General features: G+C 38.0%; 1 protein-coding gene across 1 annotated transcript in view; it reads left to right on the forward strand.

The window, feature by feature from the left end:
* The window catches only part of LOC149565641 (squalene monooxygenase SE1-like), a 61339-nt gene extending 38195 nt beyond the window's left edge, over positions 1 to 23144 (forward strand). Inside the window, exons 2-8 of the mRNA XM_089819153.1 lie at positions 3040 to 3151; positions 3730 to 3904; positions 5954 to 6122; positions 18937 to 19155; positions 19339 to 19614; positions 19884 to 20162; positions 22612 to 23144. Of these exons, the coding sequence (XP_089675279.1) occupies positions 3040 to 3151; positions 3730 to 3904; positions 5954 to 6122; positions 18937 to 19155; positions 19339 to 19614; positions 19884 to 20162; positions 22612 to 22743 (1362 nt within the window). The 3' untranslated portion in view covers positions 22744 to 23144. The remainder of the gene's footprint in view (positions 1 to 3039; positions 3152 to 3729; positions 3905 to 5953; positions 6123 to 18936; positions 19156 to 19338; positions 19615 to 19883; positions 20163 to 22611) is intronic.
* Positions 23145 to 23655: the final 511 nt, after the last annotated feature.

Consider the following 23655-nt stretch of genomic DNA (forward strand, 5'->3'; position numbering starts at 1 on the left):
GTGGGGGGGGGGAAATGCTATTAAGCTGTGGTATGAGTTTGACCTCCACTGTTATGTTGGTGATAGTCGAGGCTAATATAAATAGGCAGGAAGATAATACATGGAACAAACTGAATGCATCTCATTACTTATTTTTTCATTTATGTACATTTTATTTCATCCAAATAGAGTGAGCATGTATTAGCTAGTAAATAGAACTTATAACCACCCAAACTAGAAGGGGGACGATAGACATATCTTCATATTCAAGCAAAAGATAGTAAGGAAGAGGCACCTGGAATTGGTGTGTAGTCCTACAACCCTCCTAATCCCCTCTGATGCTCCCTACGGCATACTCATACTCGAGAGTTGCGCTGCTTGCGGAGAACTTGTACTCGGTAGCAATGCCAAACAAATGTCTTGGTGGTTGGTCTATTGGCAAAGCTCTGTCGTGCCACCTATTGACTGCAATGTGACCGGAGGAGATAGTTGTCACGACCTCCCAACTGGTATTGACATTGCTCGCACCCGGTAACCTCTGCTATATTACGCACGGGCTGACTGTATACTCTTCCTACTTCCCTACCAATAGTGATCTGAGCCCCTCGGGTTAGGCCTGTGCGTTATACTGATGTTACCCTCTGCTTGTTACCGATGCCGTACTCCTCTCACAAGCACAGACAAATACGATGACCACACGCTTCAGCCAGCTAGAATAAAGAACTTACAAGTGATTCTATTGCCATTCGGTTTGCTTTTGAAGTAGGCTGAATTGAATAATATATTATGCTGTAAATTTGTACTTGAACTTGGGAAAATCTTCGAAGAGATACTGAAGCTACGTCCAGTCTCCAAATTCAGCTTAAGGGGTTTCGTCCTTAAGAAAACCAGTCACATTTAAGCAACCTTTTGTATTTTGGACAATATCATATTTTCATGGTGTCAATCCCAAGGAAGTTCATTGCTTTTATAACCTCGATATGAGGGGAAGTACAAACAACTAGGCAATGTGGGATAAAAGTCATTTTTGTCTTTTAGTCACTTAAGTTACTTTTGTTATAAAATGACTTTAAGTCATAAAGTAACTTTATAAAATAAAGTGACTTAACAATAGAAATGCTTCTCCACTTAAATATTTCCCCGACGAAACCAAATAAACTTCTGTGATTGGCTGGCATCCTCAAGATTAATGCCGTTAGCCTATCTGAATGGAAAGATAGATCAACAAGGCACTAGTAAGGCCAAGCGCAAAGAAGGGGACATTAGATAACCTCCTCCACCTGACATTGGTTGAGCCATTTCCATAACGGGAAGCATCTGTGTATTTTGAAGTTGGGGTTTCCGGCGCTAGAATCACTTGCAGCCATTTCTTGAATCTACAAAGAACAAAAAAACAAACAAAAATGATTCGTGATATATACCAATATTGATATATGATATTTGATGTATATATGTATGCAGGCTAAATCACAGTACAAGCTAATCATGTATTGGTAATAATTAAATGGGAGCCTGTATTTTTTATTAACTGTGTATAAATTATTAAATAAAAATGGTTTAAAAAAAAAAAAATATGCTAACCTGTAGAGAGGAAGATGCTGCTGCTGCTGAGAATCCATGGGCTTGAAGACGCTGCTGATGCAAGACAAAAACCTGCTGTGAGGAAGACAAAAACCCATGGGATGAGGCAAGGAAAAAACCCACGCTGATTTAAAAACACCAAGCAATAACAAGAAGACAAACACCAAGCAATAACGCTGAGAGACAAACACTAAACAATTGTGGAAGACAAAATTGCGCTGAATGTGCTTGGAGAAATCTTTACAAAATGACAAATGCCGTGTTTTTACCTTATAGGTTTACATTAGAATATCAATAAAATAAAGTAATAATACTGCTGTTGAAAGTCAATTAAATTTGAAATTCACCCAAATTTGATTGAAATTTGTTGAAACTAATCCATATTCCTCCCAGGTTTGTGTGTGTATTTCGGCATTTGCTCAAAATGGCCAGAAAGTTGACCAGGGTCTGTTTAGACTACTTTACAGCGAATTACATAGAGAAAATTGAATTTGGAATCTAATTCAAACAAACATTGCATTTCCAACGATCTGACTTTCGCTTTTGCAGTTGCCAGGGTGAATGTGGTAACTTAGCTAAAAATTCAAAACTAGCGAATTATTGAATGTTTACACAGAATCTGGGTTTTCCTTTTTTAACATGATTTGATTGACAAATATAATTTTTGAAATATTTGTGAAAGATTAGCCAATCAATGAAAAATAAACTATATTAGATATACTCTCATCACTCATCTCTAGGGAAACAAAGTTTAGTCTAACGAGTGATGTGCTTACTTTATCTTGTGGCATTATTTACTCTCTTTTGCTCACACACATGTAGGAAAGAAAATTGATTATGAAAAGTGAATCATATCTATCCATTCAGCAAAGCATATTACTGCTGAGATCATAGATGCATACAAATTTGTAAGATTTGTCAACTAGAAGTCTCTTTAGTTTTTGCAAAAGTGAGCAACACAATTTTGCTAAATTTGTTTAGAGTTTCAGAGGATTATCTAAAACAAGCTTTTTGGAATTGAAAGTTAGTTCAATTTATAAAGTTTATGAACACTCTTTGGCATGCAGCTCATGTTTTGCCCAAGCCAGAAACTGTGTTGTATAAAGAGCTTTTAAATTGATTTTTATTTCCATGTAATGTGCAATGTCAAAGATTTGCTATATATTCATGTTATATCTATTTCATGATACAACCCAATTGAAAAATATACACATTTTAAGTTGAACAATGAATACTATATCCATGTAAATGAGATTTCTGCAGATTGATTCTATCTTTGACATCCATAGCTTCAAGATTACATTGAAGCAAGGTTCAAGAAAGGTGGAATTTGTGCATATTTATGAGACTAATGCACAACAGTTAGATTAGTTAGATATTTTGGAGGGTTGAATAAGTTGAGAGCATTGAGATGAAAAAATTGATGGAATGGTTGTTTGCATGTTATTTTCTTACTTTTTGCTGTCCAATGCAATGCAGGAAGGAAGACGTGTTCGTCTTCTTGAGAGAGATTTGACTGAACCTGATAGAATTGTGGGGGAGCTTTTACAGCCAGGTGGTTACTTGAAACTTGTTGAGCTCGGTCTTCAAGGTAAGTCTTCCCGATCTATTATTTTACTATGTTCCCCCGAGTTTCCGGGACGGGGACGGCAGGGGACAGCGGGACGGGTTTCCGGGACGGCATATTTTTTTTGCCGATTTTGGGGACGGCGGGGGACGGCAAATGGGGACGGCAAAAGTGACATTTTTTTTAGTTTTTTTAATTTTTTGTGTGTTAAAAAATTGGGGACGGATGCAAGTCCCCAATGAAGTTTCCGGGACGGGGACGTCCCCGTCCCCGAAACGCTGGTTTTTTTGGGGGGGACGCATCCCCGGGGAACATAGTTATTTTATGCAACTTGTTGTTCCTCTTTATGTTTTAGGTTGGTAATCGGTTGTGTATGAAAAGTGATTCCTTTTGTAGCTATTTGGTCATTTGAATCTCTAATGTACTGGCACCTGCTTGATGAGAACATGTGATCACGTAAATTTTTCATCTGTTCTACCATAGAGCACTGTATGCAACGTGGTTTTGTATGTGGCAAGCATTGGTGCTGATATTTCTGTTGTTGCAGAGGCTTGGGATGAGCTGTTTGTTAGGATTCACATATTATCTGTTTGTTTGTGCAGATTGTGTTGATGGAATTGATGCCCAGCATGTACTTGGATATGGATTGTTTAAGGAAGGCAGGCACACCAGAGTATCTTATCCATTAGAAGGACACCATGCAGATGTGGCTGGGCGTAGTTTCCACAATGGACGCTTCATTCAGCGCCTACGGGAAAAGGCCTCGTCCCTGCCAACGTACAGACAATATCTTTTGTTTCTCTTTGTATTCTCATCATGGAGCATCTTGGTATCATTTTTTTAATACAAAACTGATGTCTTTATTAGAAGTTGCAGAAGATGCATGAGTTACATGCATGGCTAAATTCTTCTGTAGATATATATAGTATATACATATTCTTCATTGAAAAGAAGATATATATGCATGTGTGCCTGTATGTCTATCCATGTATGTATGCATTTATGCGACCGTGCAAGTATCAGTATGTATGTCTCCATGCATGTATGTATATATATGTGTGTGTATAGATTTAATATCTATTAAAAGTCATAATATGATAAATTTTATGTACAATATGCTTGCATAGTACCAGAGCGATAGCATGATACCATCCAAGAACTGGATACTCCTAAATGGTTATAGTATGATCTTTAATAGGCAATAAAATGAATTAGACATTTTCTCGATCTGCAACATCTATGCAATTTTGTTTTTCATAGGTGTTAGTATCACTAGATGTTATGGTACTAGGCAGGTTTTTATTTGTGTTACATCCCACAAGGTGAATACTATGACTCTGAACGCTGTAATTGATGATAAAGGCTTACTTGTGTATCCACCTGACTCCTGAGGTGCTGGATATGAGGCCCAAGCAGGCTTTCTTTTATATAGAAGAGCCAATTCTGTAGGTTGTAGAAAGGCCTACCCTCAGTAAGACAACCCACTTGGCAATTTGCATTTTAAATTGAAATCAATAAGGCTGATCCAAATCAAAATCTTACTGTTGTTTTGTCCATGTATATGGACCTAAATGAAGGCTAATTATCATCAGAATAACAAGTATTATAGCTCTCCTTGTTTTTATCTCAGGCTAGTCTGAATTACATTGATTTCCAGTTTTCTTTATTCAACTCTTATTATCACCATAGTAGCTGGAAACTCCTCTGTTCCTCCTTGGATGTATGTATCCCCATATCCTGAATGGCCTAGATACACATCAAACACAATACCAATGTGTGCCCAGAAAACCTTGATTTTCCAACTGTGCCAAATACTGAATGGTTTGATTTTTATGAAAATTGAAGTTCTTCCCAAATTTATTTAAAAAAACTGTGTATTTTTTTTTTTGGTAAAAACAAAACAAAACTGAATGAGAAAGACAAATCAAATGTTTTACTATTTCAGGGTCCCATTTTTTTGGGCTATCATCCAATGCAACTCTACCATTTTCACAACTTATAAAGTGTTAAATTAACCTATAAATCTTAATGTAGCATTTATGTGTCTATATTACCTTTCAAGTAATGAAAATCTCCTCTAATAACTTAAAAATTTGTGTTAAATATATATGCATGTGTTTATAAATTAAGTTGTATCCAGCCATATCCATATTGGGTATCTTGAAAAATGGCCATATCTCTGTCCGATTCCATATCCATATCCGATACCATATCTGTGTCTATGCAACTTCGATGTTCACCCTTCAAACTAAAAACAATCATCAACCTTCTCTGATATAATTAAGAGTAATCCAATGCTTAGGGGACAGACATCTGCAAGAAAGTTAAAAGAGTTTGCAAATACCAGGTAAATTTGCAAATTGTTGTCTCTGAGTTTGGAACTCATTCTCTCAGTTTGGAAATACTTGATGAGTAATTTAAGTACTCTTCAAGTCAGTCAAGAGTGGTTGGTGGTGATATTGACCTGGTTGTTTTCCCAGGTTGGACAAAACATGTTTAGTATTGTCTTGTGCAACAAAAGCTCTGTGTTTTAGTTGATTCAGTTTATCAGAATACATATTTGGTTAACGCTAATAATGTCCCAAGCCTTTATCCTCTATTGATTTGGAATATTTCTGCCAGTTGACAATGAACCGAGGATCATGAACATAAACCTTTTTTCAATAGCATTGCTGCTATTGTTAAAATCAAATGGAATTTGTTTCTTATTCTCATTCTTTCAAGTTTCTTATTGTCTAAAATTATAAAATACACTGCTTTCAAGTTTCTTATGCAAGTAAAATGGAAGCTGAAGCTCATATCAAATCAAAATGTATATGATTGCAGAGTTCATTTGGAGCAAGGAACTGTACTTTCGTTGATTGAGATGCAAGGAATTGTGAAGGGTGTAAGGTACAGGTCTTCAGCTGGTGATGAACATGAAGCATTGGCTCCTCTTACTATTGTCTGTGATGGCTGCTTTTCGAATTTAAGACGATCCCTTTGTGATTCAAAGGTGCTGATTCACAACTGCTTTATAACGAGCTTTTGTTTTCATTCTTTTTGCCATAGAGAAAAATTTAGAATATTGACAATAATTTATCTTCAGGGACATATTATTTAATATTAAGCCAGTGAGATTTACAAGGGCTGTAGAAAGTTGAAACACAAACTACAAATAGTTCTTTTTCTTTTTCATTCAGCTGTTGAACCTATGAACACAATTCCAAATCTCAGTAACAACAAAACTGATGGCTTTGTAAGAGCTGTTAGAAGGACCTTTCTGCAGCATTTCTTCTACAATTAAAATTTTTAATGTTGTTTCATATCATAAAATGTAAAATTGTTTTTATAAGCTATGTTTAGAAACGAAAACCAAAACCTTCAAAAATCAGTTTCTGTTTGTAATGAGTCGAATTGGAGCAGGCTATAGGGAGTCATATATCATTTATAAGAAATCACATTTGTCTGATAGATGTTACTTAGGTTGACTTCACTCAAGAAAACTTCCTGCCTTGATTATTTTAATATTTGTAGCAATATCACTTGGTGCCTAGAAGTTTCCAAGCTACTTGGAATAACCTGAAAAGGAGATGCAAATTGATAAATAGCAGCATGACCTGGGAACATCCCCAGTTCTTAAATCCCTGTCCTTGTAGTGGGGACATTTTGGGGATGCAGGGACAACGAGGGGACATCCCCTAGGTCTCTCTGATTTCCAGATTTTTGCCGGAAATGTCGCAGAAACCTGGGGATAGTGCTACTTGGCGCTGGGGATCTCCAGCTGTCCGTGGGATGGTTCAGGAAAGTTTGGGACATCCCCTGCCATCCCTGGGGTGGCAGGACGTCCCCAGCTAGGCAGCCATTAAAAAACTCACTGATATTAGGGATAAAAACATTTTCTAAATAAGTATTGACAATGAATTCTTGTGGACTGCATATAACAGTAGAATGAGCCTGTCTGCTGTAACATGAGTGCATACAGCTATAAGAAAAGTGGAAATATGTGGAATGAAAGCATACAGCTATATAATAAGAGAATAAAATTGTAACCATTTTTTGCCAAAGGAAGATGTATGACTGCAGAGTTGTTGAATGGTGATTTGCAAGTAATATAGTGGGATCAGTTATTAATTATTACTTATCATTAATGTTTTAACAATGAAAACTTATTTATGGATGCATACTGAGTATTGACAAGAACTATGTTTCTTGAACACAAATATAATATGTTTATGTTTTATACTGTATATATGCATGCTTTATCCATGTTTTCATATGAACATTTCAATTTTCCTTATATATTTTAAATTTTCCCTTTATTATATAGCCACCCCCTTTGCCATCCCCTAGCCTGTCCTCACAATTGGCTGAAAAATCTGTGACCCATAAAAACCTGTCCCCATTTCCCCTGCTGCCCTTGTCTTGGAGACTTGGGATAACCTTGAAATCAGTTATTACTTATTTCTAAATCGCAAAGTTACGATGCTTAACCTGTCAGATGTCCTAAAGCATTGTATGTTGCACTTTAGGGTCATAAATGCCTCAGCAAATTATCTTATGTGTGACTTGAGTATTGGATTTTACCACCTCATCTTTGATGTTAATAACCTTCACATTTAGAGCAAGAAGACTAAACTTCCTGTATTTCCATAACGCAAACTACGCTATCTGATTCTCCTTTTTTTGGATCTTGTTGCCAAACCAAATGAGAGTAGGATGGTATTGGCATGACCTTACCTTCCTTTCCTAAGTACCCTGCAGACGTACCCATAGGGTACCTGGGGCAGTAGGGCTTTTGTCTTGAAATAAGACAAAATGGGATAATAGTCGTATTATTAATGAACTCTTAAATAGAGTTTACAAACAGTAATAATAACAAGAAAAAAACCCCAGCAATATTGTCTTAATTAAGATGTCTAAAAAAAGAACTGAATGATAAAACCTAAATGACCATTAACTAGAACTAGCTACATATAGAGAGAGACTAAAAATACTAAAAACATTCTAATACCCTCCCTTAATGGTCATTCTATCAACTTCACTAACTTGCCTCCTAAACTTGATAAACTTGTCTGCATTGAGAGACTTGGTGAAGAAGTTTGCAATGTGGACATACTACAACATCACAATTCCATCTTCAACAAGCTGGTGGATGTAGTGACAATGAAGATCTACATGCTTTGTCCATTTGTTGAAGTCTGGATTATTGGCTAACTTTGAAACTCCCTCATTATCACAAAGCGGGGAGTAGGGCTTGCTTCAGGCATATCCAAGTTGACAAGCATCGGTGAAGCCAAACAACCTCACAAGCAGTCTTAATTGTACCTCTGTATTCAACTTCAGCAGATGAGAGTGAAATTGCCCGCTGCTTCTTGCTGGTCCATGGGACTGCACTTGTGTCCAAACTGAAAACATACTCGCAAGTAGACTTCCAATCATCAATAAAACCTCCCCAATCTGAGTTTATGTAACCAATGAGCTGAGGAATTTGACTTCTGCGATACAAAATGCCAAAATCAGGAGAGCTCTTCACATATCGCAACACACACTTTGTGTCAACCCAATTTTCAACCTTTGAGGCTGTCATGAAGCGAGAAATGTAACTAACAACATAGCTGGTGTCAGCTCTAGTGGCAGTGAGATAGATAAGGCTGCCCACTAGTTGCCTGAAGGCTGACTCATTCTTCACTGGTGACTCTGATTTACTCGAAAGCTTCAACCCTTTTTCTATAGGTGTAGAAATGGGATTGCAATCCTACATTGTAAATTCACCTGACAAACTTTTGGCATGAAAATTGAAGTATCTGTCTGGCCAAACTTCTACACCAAGACAATAATGAGAAGTCCCAAAGCTGTCATGTCAAATTTCTGGCACAAGTTCTGTTTGGCTTGCTCAACCATATGCACTGCACTACCAGTAATGATCAAATCATCAATATAAATGACAAGAACAAGAATCTTACCACTAGCATGCTTGACATACAAATTAGCATCTGAAGGACTGCACTGAAACCCTTGATCAATCAAATACTTATCAACCTTGATGTACTTCGCACAGGGTGCCCTTTTTAGGCCATAGAGAGATTTTACCAATTTGCAGACCTTATGCTCTTTACCTGAAACCTGAAAACTTGGAAGCTATGTCATGTAATCCTCTTCTTGCAAATCACAATCCAGAAAAGCACTCGACATCCATTTGATGGATGCGCTAACCAAACTGTGCTGAAAGGGCAAGGACAAGACGAATGATACTCATTTGGTAGTGGGAGCGAATGTCTTATCATACTCAATGCTCTCCCTTTGTGAGAACCCTTCAGCAACCAACCGTGCCTTATACTTATCAAGTGTGCCATCAGCCTTATATTTGATCTTATAGACTCATTTGCAGCCAATAGGTTTCTTCCCTGATGGAAGATAGGACAACACTCAAGTGTTGTTCTTTATGAGACTTTGATGTTTAGTTGCCATTGCTTGTACCCCACTCTGGTACACCCTTAGCCTTTGAATATGTCTGGGGTACAAAAATATTGTGAATATTGGTCATATGAGAGAAATTGACTGTGCCTTGTTGCTTGCTCTTATTTATAGAAGCTCTACCCTCAACTAACTCATCGTCATGAAGATCACCAATGCTCTTGGCCCACCACTTAGGATAGAGAGTAGAAGGACCAACATTTGTTGCAGTAAGAACAATAGGACCTAGAATCACAGAATATATAGCTTGAATATCTCGCGGAGGAGCTGGTGGCACAATATCAATTGGATCCCTCCCATTAGGAGAACCAAATGGAAGATGAATATCTAAAGCCTATAGAGGTTGATACTTAGGAGAATGATGAAATGGACCTCAATCTTCATCAAACACCACATCTTGACTGAATATGAGATGATTCCTATCGACATCAATCAACCGATAAGCTTTGTGTATCACTGTATCTTGTGAATATCAATTTGTGAGTTTTCAAATCCACTTTTGTGCACTAGGCATATAAAATCCAAACATATGTTGTACAGCCAATAACATTCAGATGTCCAGACCAAGCTTCCTTTGGAGTCCTCTTCTTAACGACCTGTGTGGGAGATTGATTCAGAAGATAAAACAACTCTAAAAACTACTTCTGCCCAAAACTTGTTTGGAACATTGCGATGCTCCAACATCGATTGAGCCATCTCAGTGATTGTAGGATTTTTGTTCTCAACAACACTGCTCTATTTGTGGGGTGTAAGGTGTAGTAAGTTGATGCTTAATTAATCCCATGTGATGCACGAAAGTCAGAGAACTCAGATGAACAAAATTCTCCTCCGTGGTCACATCTAAGCGAGGTAATCTAATAGTCAGACTCTTTTTCTATTAATGCCTTGAACTCTTGGAACACATTGAACACCTCTGATTCTTGCTGAAGAAAATACACACACATTTAATGCTGAAATCATCAACAAGTAGAAGAAAATATGTGCAACATGTGATTGATGGAGTATTCATGGGCCTACAAACATCTGCCTGGACTAATAGCAAGTGCTTGGATACCCTCCAAGCACCACCATCTGAAAACGAAGTCCGATGTTGCTTCCTAGCTTGACATTCACCACACACTCCTCTATGTTTGAATCACAAGTAATCCGACAATAAGACTATCTCATGCCAACTGAGAGAGAGAGAGAGAGAGCGGGGGTGGATATTCAAATGCCCATATTGTTGATTCCAAAGATTGTTGATGGAAGAAATTTTGGCTGCCATGGCTTGCTTAGGAGAATCACTTGTATTGATGAGTCTATATAGATCACGATCCTCGAGACCAACTGCAACTGTAGTATGAGACTCCCTATTAACAATAGTACAATTGTGTGCGCTGAAAACAACATCCAACTAAGGAGAATTAAGCATAATTGGACTGACTGATAGCAGATTTAGCTTCATGCTAGGTACAAAATATACATTGAGAAATGTCAAATCCCTCCCTGAAAGTGAAATGTCAAATGCCTCTACGAAGTGCTCTTAGGATCAGGGCAGGCTTTTCAGCGTGATCACTACCTTATCTCCTTCTTCCATTGTGCAACCGATAGACTCTATCTGGTCATGTAGATCCTCGATTTCAGCAGATGTGCCTGGAGAGTTGTCTTCTCATCCATCATGATAGAAAATAGAAAATTCTTCAGATAGAAAGCACGACTCTTATTGAACGTCTCGCTAATACTCCCCTTTAAATCTAGCTAAGGACATAAACCTATTTAAGGAAATAGAAAATAGAAAAGAGAAAAGACCCAGAGAAAGACTCATGTATCTCCCCAGAAGGCAAATAGAATTCTTCAAAGAATTGTGCATATGTATCCAAAGTTATATCAACCTTTTGAGAGTGATCATGCAGAGAATGAAGAAGAGGTTTAGAAGGTCCCCTCACAACGATTGAAGAAGAATCACCTTCATCAAAGAGAAGATGTATGAAATCAATACTCTCCTCTAGATCTGCAATATGAGATTCCACAAATTAGTCTGAAACACCTTTCAATAGTTCATCCCACAAAGCCATATCTGAAAGATGATGTATAACCTGCTGCAAATAATCACTAGAGCTTTGGATGAAGAAACTCTGAATTCTGAGGAAACAACAGGTGCATAATAGTTATCAATAAATTGATCATTCAAGAAGGATATGTCCACAGAAGATGGGTTGGCAAGTTTTTAAAATCATTTATATAAGCCTATGTTGTTGGTAAAATGTATAGTGTAGCCGACGCGTAGAGTAGTATCCGAACGGGTGCGTGACGCTTTAGTCACCCCTTCGGAAAGGTATATGTACACGTCTAAGATGGACTTGGGAATCATCATTGATCATTGTAGTCATTGTAATCGGATTGTAATCTGCAAGTGCATACATGAATAAAGTACCTGTTTTGAATTGAATCATGTTATACATGTGTTGAACTTCTTATCCAGTATGGTAAACATTTGGCGCTGTTGCCAGACGTACTTGGAACGAAGGAATGAGGATTAATGCCGAATTTGCCAAACAAGGATTGGAACAAGGTAAAAGATAAACATGAACTAAGTATAGCAAAAGAAATTTTAATTTTAACACAGCAAGCAGAGCGCAGAAAGAGACTTCAGCAGATTGCCGAGGGGCATCGAAGGGGTGAAGAGGCATAGATGGAGGGAGTGCACTCACCTAGTAGTTTGAGGAGTGCCGAGGAATTGCTCGAAGAAACTCGACAACGCTTGAATTTGGTGGAGGAAACAAGGGAAGAATTCCTTAACTTGTATACATCGAGGGGAGAGTGTTCGAACGGAAGGAAAACAACTTGCACGGCTCGAAGTGCCGAGGGAGCACGAGCGTGAAGTGATCTCTTCGTTCTTGATACACTGGACGAACGGATACATGCAGAGAATAGAACATCACTTGAAGACTTTTCACCAGACAATGCAGTTGTTGGAAACAAGACTATTATCCAGAACAACGCGGAAGTCCAGAATAGCATGGAAGTCCAGAACAACGCAGGAGTCCAAAACAACGCGGGAGCACAGAATAGCGCAGGAGTCCAGAACAATGCGGGAGCTTAGAATAGTGCGGGTATACAAGTACCTCAGAATCAAAGGAAAGTAACAATGGCAGGCCCTAAAGAAAAGTTACCCAAGTTTCACGGTGATGGTTCAGCAGACCCTATTAGACATTGTAAAATGTGTGAAACCATATGGACGACAAATGGTGTGACGGATGAGGATGATTGGGTAAGACAATTTCCAGCAACCTTACGGGGTGTGGCGATAGATTGGTTTTTTGACACTAGTCCTCAGAAACTTAATACATGGGAGAATGTTAAAAAAGAATTTATAGCAGAATTCAGATTACTTCGAGATGATAATGAAATAGTGGTAGAAATCTACAACACCAAACAAGGAAAGAATGAGATAGTCTGAACCTATGCCAGGGGATTGAAAGAATTGATCGGAAAGATGGAGAGTCAACTAGCAGATGGGCTGAAAAAATGGTGGTTCGTGGAGGGGCTACAGCTGGCTCTTAAAAAGAAAATGAAGATTGTACCACCGGCATCGTACACCGATGCGTATATTTGTGCCATGGATTTGGAAAGTGAACAGAAGACGAGTAAGAAGAAGAAGCATAAATCCTCTGATTTAGACGATTCATCCTCAAAAAGTAGTAGTAGTGATGAGGAATCGAATAAGAAGGTGAAAGCACTACAGAAAGACATGCTTCGGATGAAAGAATTCAAAAATTTGAAAAAAATCTGGATATAGTAAAAGGAGAACTGTGGTGCACAGATTGCAAGGAGGGCGGCCATATGAAGGGTTCATGCCCGAAGAAGCAATTTTGTGATATCTGCCAGGTGGTGGGGCATTCCTTGAAAGATTGCCCGTTTAACTTGAAAGCCAAAGGACACCAGCAGGTGTTACTAACCAGGAAGCGTTGAACAATAGCAATAACACGGGCAATGATGCAACTTCAGGTGGCTATCGAAATAATAATAGACGCAGAAGGGGTGGAAACAATAATAATAACAATGGAGGCCGGAGTAGAATACAATATGATGCGAGTGGACGATCGATGATACAGTGCCGGGCATGTAATCTCTGGGGTCACTTCGCAAGGGACTGTACTACGAAGGAGGCGCCGCAACTACTGTGCAGATGGTGTGGTCCAAGGGACCATGAAGATTCAAAATGTCTAAAGCAAAGCGTAAATTTATTAAGTATTGAAACAAGTAATGAGAACGTGTTGGCGATCAAGCGGGAGCAGGTGAGGAAGGCAAAATATCCAAATGTGGAAGAAGAGAAGGAAAGGTTACAAAAATCCCGAACAGAGATAGAGAAGCAGATGAAAGCGGAGAAGTCACAAGTAAAAGACATTGCTGAAACTCTGAAGAGAAACTTGGCAGAACAAAACATGGTGAAACAGATAATGCAAACGGAAGTGCCAATTAAATTAAATGATCTTCTTCTCACCATGCCATAGTTGTGTACGACTATTATAAATATGACACCGTCCCTGAGAGTGACAGAGGAAGCAAAGGATAGTAAGGAAACAACCACGACAGCAGCAACAGACCCGATGTTACTAGCACTTATGACAGGTAGACACCCAGCAGTGATGGAGATGGGCATTTTGGGTACGATGCTAACAGATACAATAGTAGATTGAGGATCAGGAGTGAACGTGTTGCCGGAAGATATTTGGAAAAAACTTGGACAACCAACACTATGGCCACCCACCTTTCAATTACTTACAGCAGATCAACATGGGATAAAACCCTTGGGCACTCTGATGGCACAGTTGGTAACAATTGGGACAACCATTTTTACTGGATTTCGTAGTCATTCCACTAAAGAGAAGAGGGTACGACGCCATCCTGGGACGGGGTTGGCTGGTGCAAGCTAAGGTAAAGCATGACTGGAAAAGGAACACCCTGTCCATGGAGAAAGGAGGTAGGAGATTTATAATTGATTTGCATACGCAGATGGTAGGAGAAGCAGCGTCCCTGAACTCTGAAGGCGAAGGTGAGAGTGACGACGAAGGGAAAAAGAGGATGGAACCAGAGGAAGAAGGGGTGCTAAGATTAGGAGGGTTAACTGATGATGACCTAGATTCCGTGAATGGACTGCTACATTGGCAAATGGAAGATTATGAGGTTTTTCCAAGTTGCAACATCTTGAGCGTTGAGGAAGAAAAACCAGGCGATGAGTTTCCAAAGGAGTACAATGAATTGAAGGAAGGAAAAGCACAGGTGGATGAAACATCGGCCCATATGTTCAGTAAAGATAAACCGATGAAGTATGAAGAGCCGACGGTGAAAACAATGAACTTGGGTGATGAGGAAAATCCGAAGAACATCCTTGTAGGAGATGATTGGAACCCAGTGTTGAAGACAACAGCATTCAAAATATTCATGGAGTACAAGGATGTTTTTGCTTGGACGAATAAAGACTTAAAAGGAGTACCACCAGAGCTATGTGTCCACCGGATACCATTAATCGAAGGTGTGGTACCTGTACAGAAGCGGCTGTACTGAAGGAATAAGAACTATGCAGCATGGGCCATGGAAGTTGCACAAAACAGGTGGAGGGTATGGCATCATAAGTGTTTAAAATTAAACAACTTTCAACCCAGTCAATTGGTACTGAAGTATAATGGACGAAATGAAATAAGGCCTGGAAAATTTAAAATTAAATGGGTTGCACCGTACAAGATACGGGAAGTTGGATATAATGGAGCAATTAAATTGTGGACACTAGATGGAAAAGAAATACCAAATGCCGTAAATGGATCAAAGTTGAAAATATACAGGGAGAAGAAGGATCCTCCGCGGGCAAATAATTGAACGAAGAAAAGAGGCCTGTAAATAATGTATATATGTATAATATTAAAATTGAATATAGTTTTAAAATGTTGAGTGATACTCTGTAGTTGTAAAAGTATGAAGTGATAAAATAAAGCATAAAGTAAATGTATTAAGAGGCAAATTTTAAAGGAATTTGGAGAAAAAGGCCGTACGGCCTTGGAAAGAAAAGTGGAAGCAGTAGTTAGATGACCGTATGGCCCGTACGACCTCAAGAGGAAATCAATTAAGAACTATACGGCCTGTGGGCAATGAGGGTAAGATCACCGTACGGTGCTTTTAGAAATAGAAATAGTGGAAGGGAGACCATATGGTGCCAAAGTAGGAAAAAGCCGAACAAAGACCATACGGCCTGTCCGTACGGGTTGGGGGACCAGTGGAAGCAAGACCGTATGGTAATAAGAGGTGCCAAAGTAGAAAAAGACCGTACGGTCTCAAGACACTAAAACGCCATTGTACGGATTTGGTGACCAGAGGAAAGGGAAGAAAGTCATACGACGTACGACAAGGGAGAAGCTGGGACAGCCGTACGAAGGGTATTAGGAAAGGAAGAGGAATTGCTGTAGCCGATTCACAAAGCAAGTCTGTAGGAAAGAGGAAGTGAAAGAGCAAAAAAAAAAAAAAAAAATGACGACAGATTGAAACAGTTCGGAATGAGTAATGCATGATGCCAAAGGGAAAGGTAGACATAAGCAGTTGCCAGAAAGAGTGTGGAATTGGAAGAAAATGACAGAAATAGTGTGTTCCATGCAGTTTTTTATGGGTTTCGGAGTGCTAATTTGGTCTTGGTGGCGACCCCGCCTTGTATCAGCCCATGGGGGCGCTGCCCCTCAACCTCGTTGGGGGTGTTGCCCCCAAGACCCCTAGTCGTTGCGGATTATCAGTCGTGGGAAGTATGACCAGTTGATGAGACCTGGAGCTGCGACTATAGGCATGAGTGTTTGTGTGTCAGAAGTGGCACTCGGAGTAGGTGTTTGGGCGTGAGGCCATCTTGGTGGATGCATAGAGAGCTCGGGAGGAGCTGATCATCTAGTTGAAGGCAGTATGGCGACACTTGGCTCAGTGTACCCAGGAGTTGGAAACAGAGAAAGCGGCACGGGTGGCTATCAAGGTCAGCTAAGGAGACAGTATTGTGGCTATAGATGCAATGTGGGTTGAAGACTAGTATGGTGCAGGCACATAACGAATGTGAAAGTGATGTGACAGAAATAGATCTATCTTGTTGTAGTTAGTCAGTTAATGTATTTTGTTGTTAATTTGTCTCAGATATTTTCTAATTGTCATCTGGAGACGACTTTCTTTTGGGGGGGGGGGGGGGGGGGTGATATTGTTGGTAAAATGTATAGTGTAGCCGATGGGTAGAGTAGGATCCGAAAGAGCACGTGGCGCTTTAGTCACCCCTTCGGAAAGGTATATGTACACGTCCGAGATGGACTTTGGAATCATCATTGATCATTGTAGTCATTGTAATTGGATTATAATCTGCAAGTGCATACATGAATAAAGTACCTATTCTGAATTGAATTGTGTTATACATGTGTTGAACTTCTTACCTAGTACGGTAAACAGCCTGGCTATCCAAGGAAACAATACTTTCAAATGAAGAATCAGTGTTTCCATACAATTGCTGGATGATGGTCCAAGCAATGAAGGGGCTTTCAGTGTGCTCTATATGATGTAAAATATCCTCAAAACAGTAAGATATACTAGTCCATAGACAATATCATTAATATTAAACCACACACTTCTCTATTCTTGGTTGGCTCAGGAACATGTCCAAGGCAATAGGGTAGTAGACCCGAGATCCTTCTCAAGACAGTGATTCTTTATCCCTTCTTTCCAAGATAAATAATGCTCTGATGTTAGCTTGACAACAAAAGGATGAAAATAATAACCAGACATGATTAACCCCCCCGTAAATGGAACTTTATCTCAGTTCGTGATTACAAAAAGAAACATATTAACAATCCCCAATCTAATAAAAAAAGTTCATTCTAAAATAGTTCTGGTCTGCAATACATGCGAATAAAATTAATGCTCCTTAGCAATCACGGGCTTTGATACCATGAAATAATAGTAAATGGGATAATAATCTTATTATCAATCAACTCTTAAATAGAGTTTACAGACGCTAATGAAAGCATGAAGCTTGAACAAAAAAACAAAATTGTCTTAATTATGACAACTTTTAAAAATAGAACTTTATGATCAATCTAAATTAGAAAGCCTAAATGGCTATTAACTAGAACTAGCAAAATATAGCGAGAGACCAAAAATATTAAAAATATTCTAAGATTAACAAAATTTTAAAATTATCTATCTAGATGTGGAGTTCTATGCGTCGCCATTTCCACCACATATATGATGTTTTACCAAGCAGAAAATTGGTCGTATGTACTTTTTCGATGCCTATGTGGGAGAGGGACCGATTTTTATTTTAAAAAAGGGGGAAAGTCACTATGTTTACAAATTCTTGACCCAAGACATTTATTTTTAGTATTCACTAAAGTTGCACAAGTTTCCAAACATCAAAGGTGCAGATTTAGTGGAGAGCAAAATATAGTAAGGGACAGTGTTATGCGTTATGGGCTTTGTGGAATGCAGTTCAAGTGCTATGGATTGAATTTACACCATTTACCTTCGGAAATTTGCACAGTTTCATTGAACACCATTTAAATAAAGCATCTAAGCTAGGACTGTCTTTAGCTACATAACATTTACTCGTGAACTATTTTAATAAATTTATATGTCAGCTCTGCTATGTTTTTAAATTTTTTTATTTGTGAGTACAATTTGAGTTTGCTTTTAAGAGACAAGGTTATTTTAGTTGTTTGTATTATAATATTTTTTAATCTTAAGGACTCTTGTAGCATCCACATTTATAATAAATTAATAAAATTTTCTACAAATGTTTAGAGACTTCATCCATTGACTGTACCAACTAGAAAAGCAAGTATCATATGAGTTTTTGAGTCTGCATTCCTGTCATTATGTTCCTTTTCCTCCAAGTTGATGCTGTCTTTCTCCCAAACCTTCAAAAGTGCCTCTTCTACCATATATATAGTACAGCAGTAGCGAATGTAGGGATTTGTTTTTTCTCACATTGGCAGATGCAAACCTGTACCTAAACCAGAAACTTACAATGCAAACAATGTTTGTAAACTTGGCTGAACCATTTGGCATAATAATTATTCTGGGATTATTCTTTCTAACATCAAAGGGAGAGGGAGGGAGGGAGAGTTTCAGAAAACTAGTTGAATATTAGAGTTGCATTCTATGGATATGACTATGTTGGTCTCAATTGAAAGTTTCCATATAGTTACAAGAAGTAAAGCCTTATTTTATAATGAGAACTTATGGCAGATATACGACAATTTAAGAATTTTTTTTCCTTTTGGTAAAAAGTAGGCCTTTCTTTTGTGTTGAGTTTTAGACCATGCACTTATTACAACCAATATTTTCACTGTATTTATATGCAGGTAGATGTGCCTTCATGTTTTGTTGGTCTTGTGCTGGAAAACTGTGAGCTTCCATATCCTAATCATGGACATGTCATATTAGCAGACCCTTCTCCTATTTTGTTCTATCCTATTAGCAGCACAGAGGTTCGTTGCTTAGTTGATGTACCAGGGCAAAAGGTTCCATCTGTTGCCAGTGGAGAAATGGCAAAGTATTTACAAACTGTGGTGGCCCCTCAGGTATTGGATAGAAGTTGGACACAATTCCTTGTCTGTCAAGTTTGGCTTTGTATTTATTTGGATACACTGGATACTAAAATGGACAAAATAATTTACAGAACCTGTTTTTATTAAGTATTCTTTCTTAAAGATGGTGAGATGTGTTGCATGAGAATTCTCTAAATTTGATATGCAATGTATCAGCTACCCGAGCAACTACAAACACCATTCTTAGCTGCTATTGAAAGTGGGAATATACGAACCATGCCAAACAAGATCATGCCAGCCTCACCATTGCCTAGGCCCGGAGCACTTCTATTGGGGGACGCTTTCAATATGAGGCATCCATTAACTGGTGGAGGAATGACTGTTGCATTATCTGACATTGTCGTTCTTAAAAGGCTTTTTAAACCTCTTCGTAATCTTCACAATGCCTCAGCCCTCTGTCAGTATGTGGAATCATTTTACACTCTTCGCAAGGTATCTACTTGTAAGAGGTGGAGTAATTTTGTCTATTCAAACAGTAAGAATAATTAGTCCTGCAATAAAATGCTGTTGCAATTTCATAAATACTGAAAAGCTGTTAGTCTAACAGTATCATTTAAGGCTATGAGCTTTTCATTAAGCTACTCCTGCATCTAGATTTATTCTCTATATGAATATCCTATTTTAGCTATGTTCTTTATATAAATATCCTTTCTTTCTGTCATTGTTACTAATTTTAGAAAATTCTCATTACATTTATGCAGCCTGTTGCGTCAACTATAAATACTTTGGCAGGTGCACTGTATAAGGTCTTCTGTGCTTCACCTGATCAGGCAATGAAAGAGATGCAACAAGCTTGTTTTGACTATTTAAGTTTGGGAGGCGTGTTTTCAACTGGACCTGTGGCCCTGCTGTCTGGCCTCAATCCACGACCGCTGAGCTTGGTTGTACATTTCTTTGCGGTGGCTGTATATGGTGTTGGCCGACTACTGTTACCTTTTCCTTCACCAAAACAATTCTGGCTTGGAGCCCGCCTGATTTTTGTAAGTGCATGATTATTGTGTCATGATTTATGAACTCATTAATGCTTAGCTTTTAAGCATGTATTCTCTGCTCGAAAAAAGGTTATCCGAATTTCTCGGTTTAAAATTCTTAAAATTGAGTTCCCTTCTTGAAAGATACAAACTGGAAATCTGGCTAATAATTTTAATTAGGATTTTCTATTAAGCCATTTTTTGATTGGATGTGAATCGTTACATGTCTGTAATCCCCCAAAAAAGCCAATGGCATTTCCCAGAAGAGCTGCTTGTGAATATTATCTACACTACTGTATATTTGCTTGGCTAAATACATAATCTGCCTATTACGTTTAAAGTCTAATATCTGATTTTTCTTATTATCTTGCCTTCTTGACTAGCAGACTTTTCAAAGAAGCATTTCTCAATTCAGTGCAGCCTTTCTTTCATACTTTTTAAAATTGCCCCTTCAATACCATTTCAAAATTAAATAAATACTTATAAATGCGATTTTGAACTAATAAGCACTCAGAGAATAGATAAAATACATTGGCGGGAAGCACAAATGACTGCTGTGCACAATTTGACTACAATAGGTTCATAGGAAGATGCCAGCATTGGCCAATTTCAGTGAGAAAGATTTGGAGCTGCAAATTGTCTGTTGAACTCTTGGAATGGAAACTAAGGCTTTGGAGGAGGCATAAGTAAAGTGGCAGGTGGGCCAGGACAATGATATCCACTTGTAATATTCAAAAGTTCAGGAAAAAATGGTCATGACATTTGTTGGCTGCTCTAATGTTGTTCCTGTGTAGTGATGGTGATTGAGTTTACTACAATGATGCTTGAGACTGTCTTGTAGGAGTAATTATTTATACAAAGATGATGTGATGAGAGAGCCATAAGACCTGTGAGTTGGCGTGAATGACTCTCCTATGTCAAGTTAACTCTTGAATAAAGGAATACAAGCCCATATGATCTCTTTAATGAATCAAGTGCAACAGAGAATAATTTAATCAACTCAAATTAGTGATCCATGCATCTTGGGGATAATCATCTTCTTGAAATTGGAGTTAAAGTGAGAAAGTTGATCTTTGAAGAGTGTTCTTTGGCTAATGTAAAACTTGTAGTTGATTTTTGCTGAACCTGTTTGATAGCTGATTACTGTTTTACTTACTGAATTGGTCAATCCAATCCTAAGTTTGATCCCGAGACTGCAAGCAGAATACAATTTTTTGACCAGACATCCTGAAGAACTTGTTCAGTACTGGAGGAAACAGAGCAACTGCCAAACAGAACTTCTGAACCTTCTAATTTCCTTGCTGTAGACTCATATCACGTGGAAACTTGAATGTAGGCACTTTTATCATCTATACACATATTGTTAGAAGTGCAAGTCGATATCTGTATATGCAAAGAAAACAGAGAAGATGCAGATATATACTGTGTAATGTATTGGAGTTCATGATTTTTTATTAGCACTTGTGATTGGCTGCTGTCATATGCAAGCCCTAGTGTAAATTTTAATTATTCATCTTGATTTAGAAGGTGAAATCGGAGCTTGTATCCTCATGCAGGGTCACCTACCTCATCGACCTAGTATTCACAACGTCTGTTTGGTTTGTGGAATTGTAGAAATCGAGATTTCTACAAATCTTGATTTAGCCAAATCAAGGTTTTGCAAATCTTCATTTCTATTTTTGGAATTTTACTTGAACTGTTTGTTTCACTCGGAAGATGAGTGTGAAGACACATTTTTATGCCTAAGCTTGGAGTTGAGGGCAGACTCTAAACAGTAGTCCATTCTATTGTTTTTACACTCAAAAAACATAACCAGGTTTTGATTTTCAATTCCAAATTGCTAGTAGAAAGTTGGAAAACCTGGTTTTGAGGCTAAATTAGAAGTCGTGAATTCCAATTCCAATTTGCCAATTTTGAAACAAATGCAAAAAATTTCAAATCCAGATTATGAAAAAGTCAATTCCTGTCATCTTCCACGAAACAAATGGACCTTCTTTTGATCAAACGCAGCCTTGACATACGGTAACCTTCCCATTGAATATTTCTAAAAAAATGCAAGTTCTCTTGCATAAAACTTCTGTTTTCTTTCGTCATGTGAAAAGTCTTGGCATAAAGATTTCCAATTTTTCTCAATTGAATGAACATTCTGAATATCACAGACATGGCTATCTATTTGCTCATTGGTATTCTAATCTTGTTTGCCTATACACATAATTGTGTGCTTGGGTAGTCACTCTGATAGCAGCTAAAATTCTCACATGTAACTTGGGCTTGCATATCATTTTGAAAGGAAAACATATTAATAAATGCAGATGCAACCTATCTTTATTGAAGTATGCTAATTTATCGTCAAGTACATTTACTTTTAGAATCGGAGAATACATATTGTGACATTTTGTTTTTGTATTGGTTCCAATTGTTTGATCGTCACACTTTTGGTTCTTGTTGGTTCTGGCAGGGTGCCTCCAATATTATTTTCCCAATCATTAAGGCAGAAGGGGTCAGGCAGATGTTCTTTCCAAGTATGGTTCCTGCATATTACAGGGCACCACCTGCGCATATCATCCAGGAGAGGAGAAGCAATCAGTGATAATGTGGAATGTATGCTATATTATCATTAGACGACAGTTCCTTGTGTATCCTTATCGGGAAAAAGTACATACCATATATTTATATGCTATTCAAAATTACAAATCACCATGTGGAGAGCGCACGGATTTAACATTTGAAATATTTAAGTACAAATATTGAAGTTAATTCCTGTTGTAGTCTTCTCAATGTATTCAATTTGCAACAAGAACATATACTTCATTTCACAGAATCAACAAAACTGGAAAAGCCCTGCATATTTCACACCAGGAGAAGTTTGGGATTTCCAATTTTAAGATACTTCTGATCTACTTTTGGTGGGGGCTGCAAGGTGTGTATTATTTTGGCATGGTTAGGACTTTCTCTGCATGGAAATGAGAAACCAGATTTATTTTTTTATCATTTAGTAGAGTTTTTAGTTACAGACACTTTCTGTAAATCACACAATAAAGCAAAACATAGGTCACATTTTTAATTTAGAGGAATAGGTTTGTACACTTAACAAAATACCAAGGTAAATGATAAAACGATATCCATGTGGATTTCTAGCGTAAGCTTGGCTTCATTCATAAAATCAGTGTCTTAATCGTCAATGCCCTTAGAAATTACCTTTACCTGCTCTCATCACGTGCTACAGAAGCAAATAGAGAATATGGAGAAAATTGTATAATAGAGCTTAAAAGTTTTGACCCCATCAATTTGTGAGATGCAATTCAATCTAATGATAGACTTCACTGATTCTACTCTATTGAGTTCATGAAAAGTTAAAAAATATGTACACCAAAAATATGTACCTTGGAGTGAGTATGTGTTTTTAGTGTTGAGAGACAAATAGAGGAGGTTTAATGTCTAGCGTATTTTTAAGATTTTCCTAGCATACATACATGCGATATTGTCTCAAGAATTGCAAAAT

The sequence above is a fragment of the Cupressus sempervirens genome, chromosome 3 (genome assembly GCF_028749045.1).
Source record: "Cupressus sempervirens isolate cs-2001-9-10 chromosome 3, ASM2874904v1, whole genome shotgun sequence".
Taxonomy (NCBI): domain Eukaryota; kingdom Viridiplantae; phylum Streptophyta; class Pinopsida; order Cupressales; family Cupressaceae; genus Cupressus; species Cupressus sempervirens.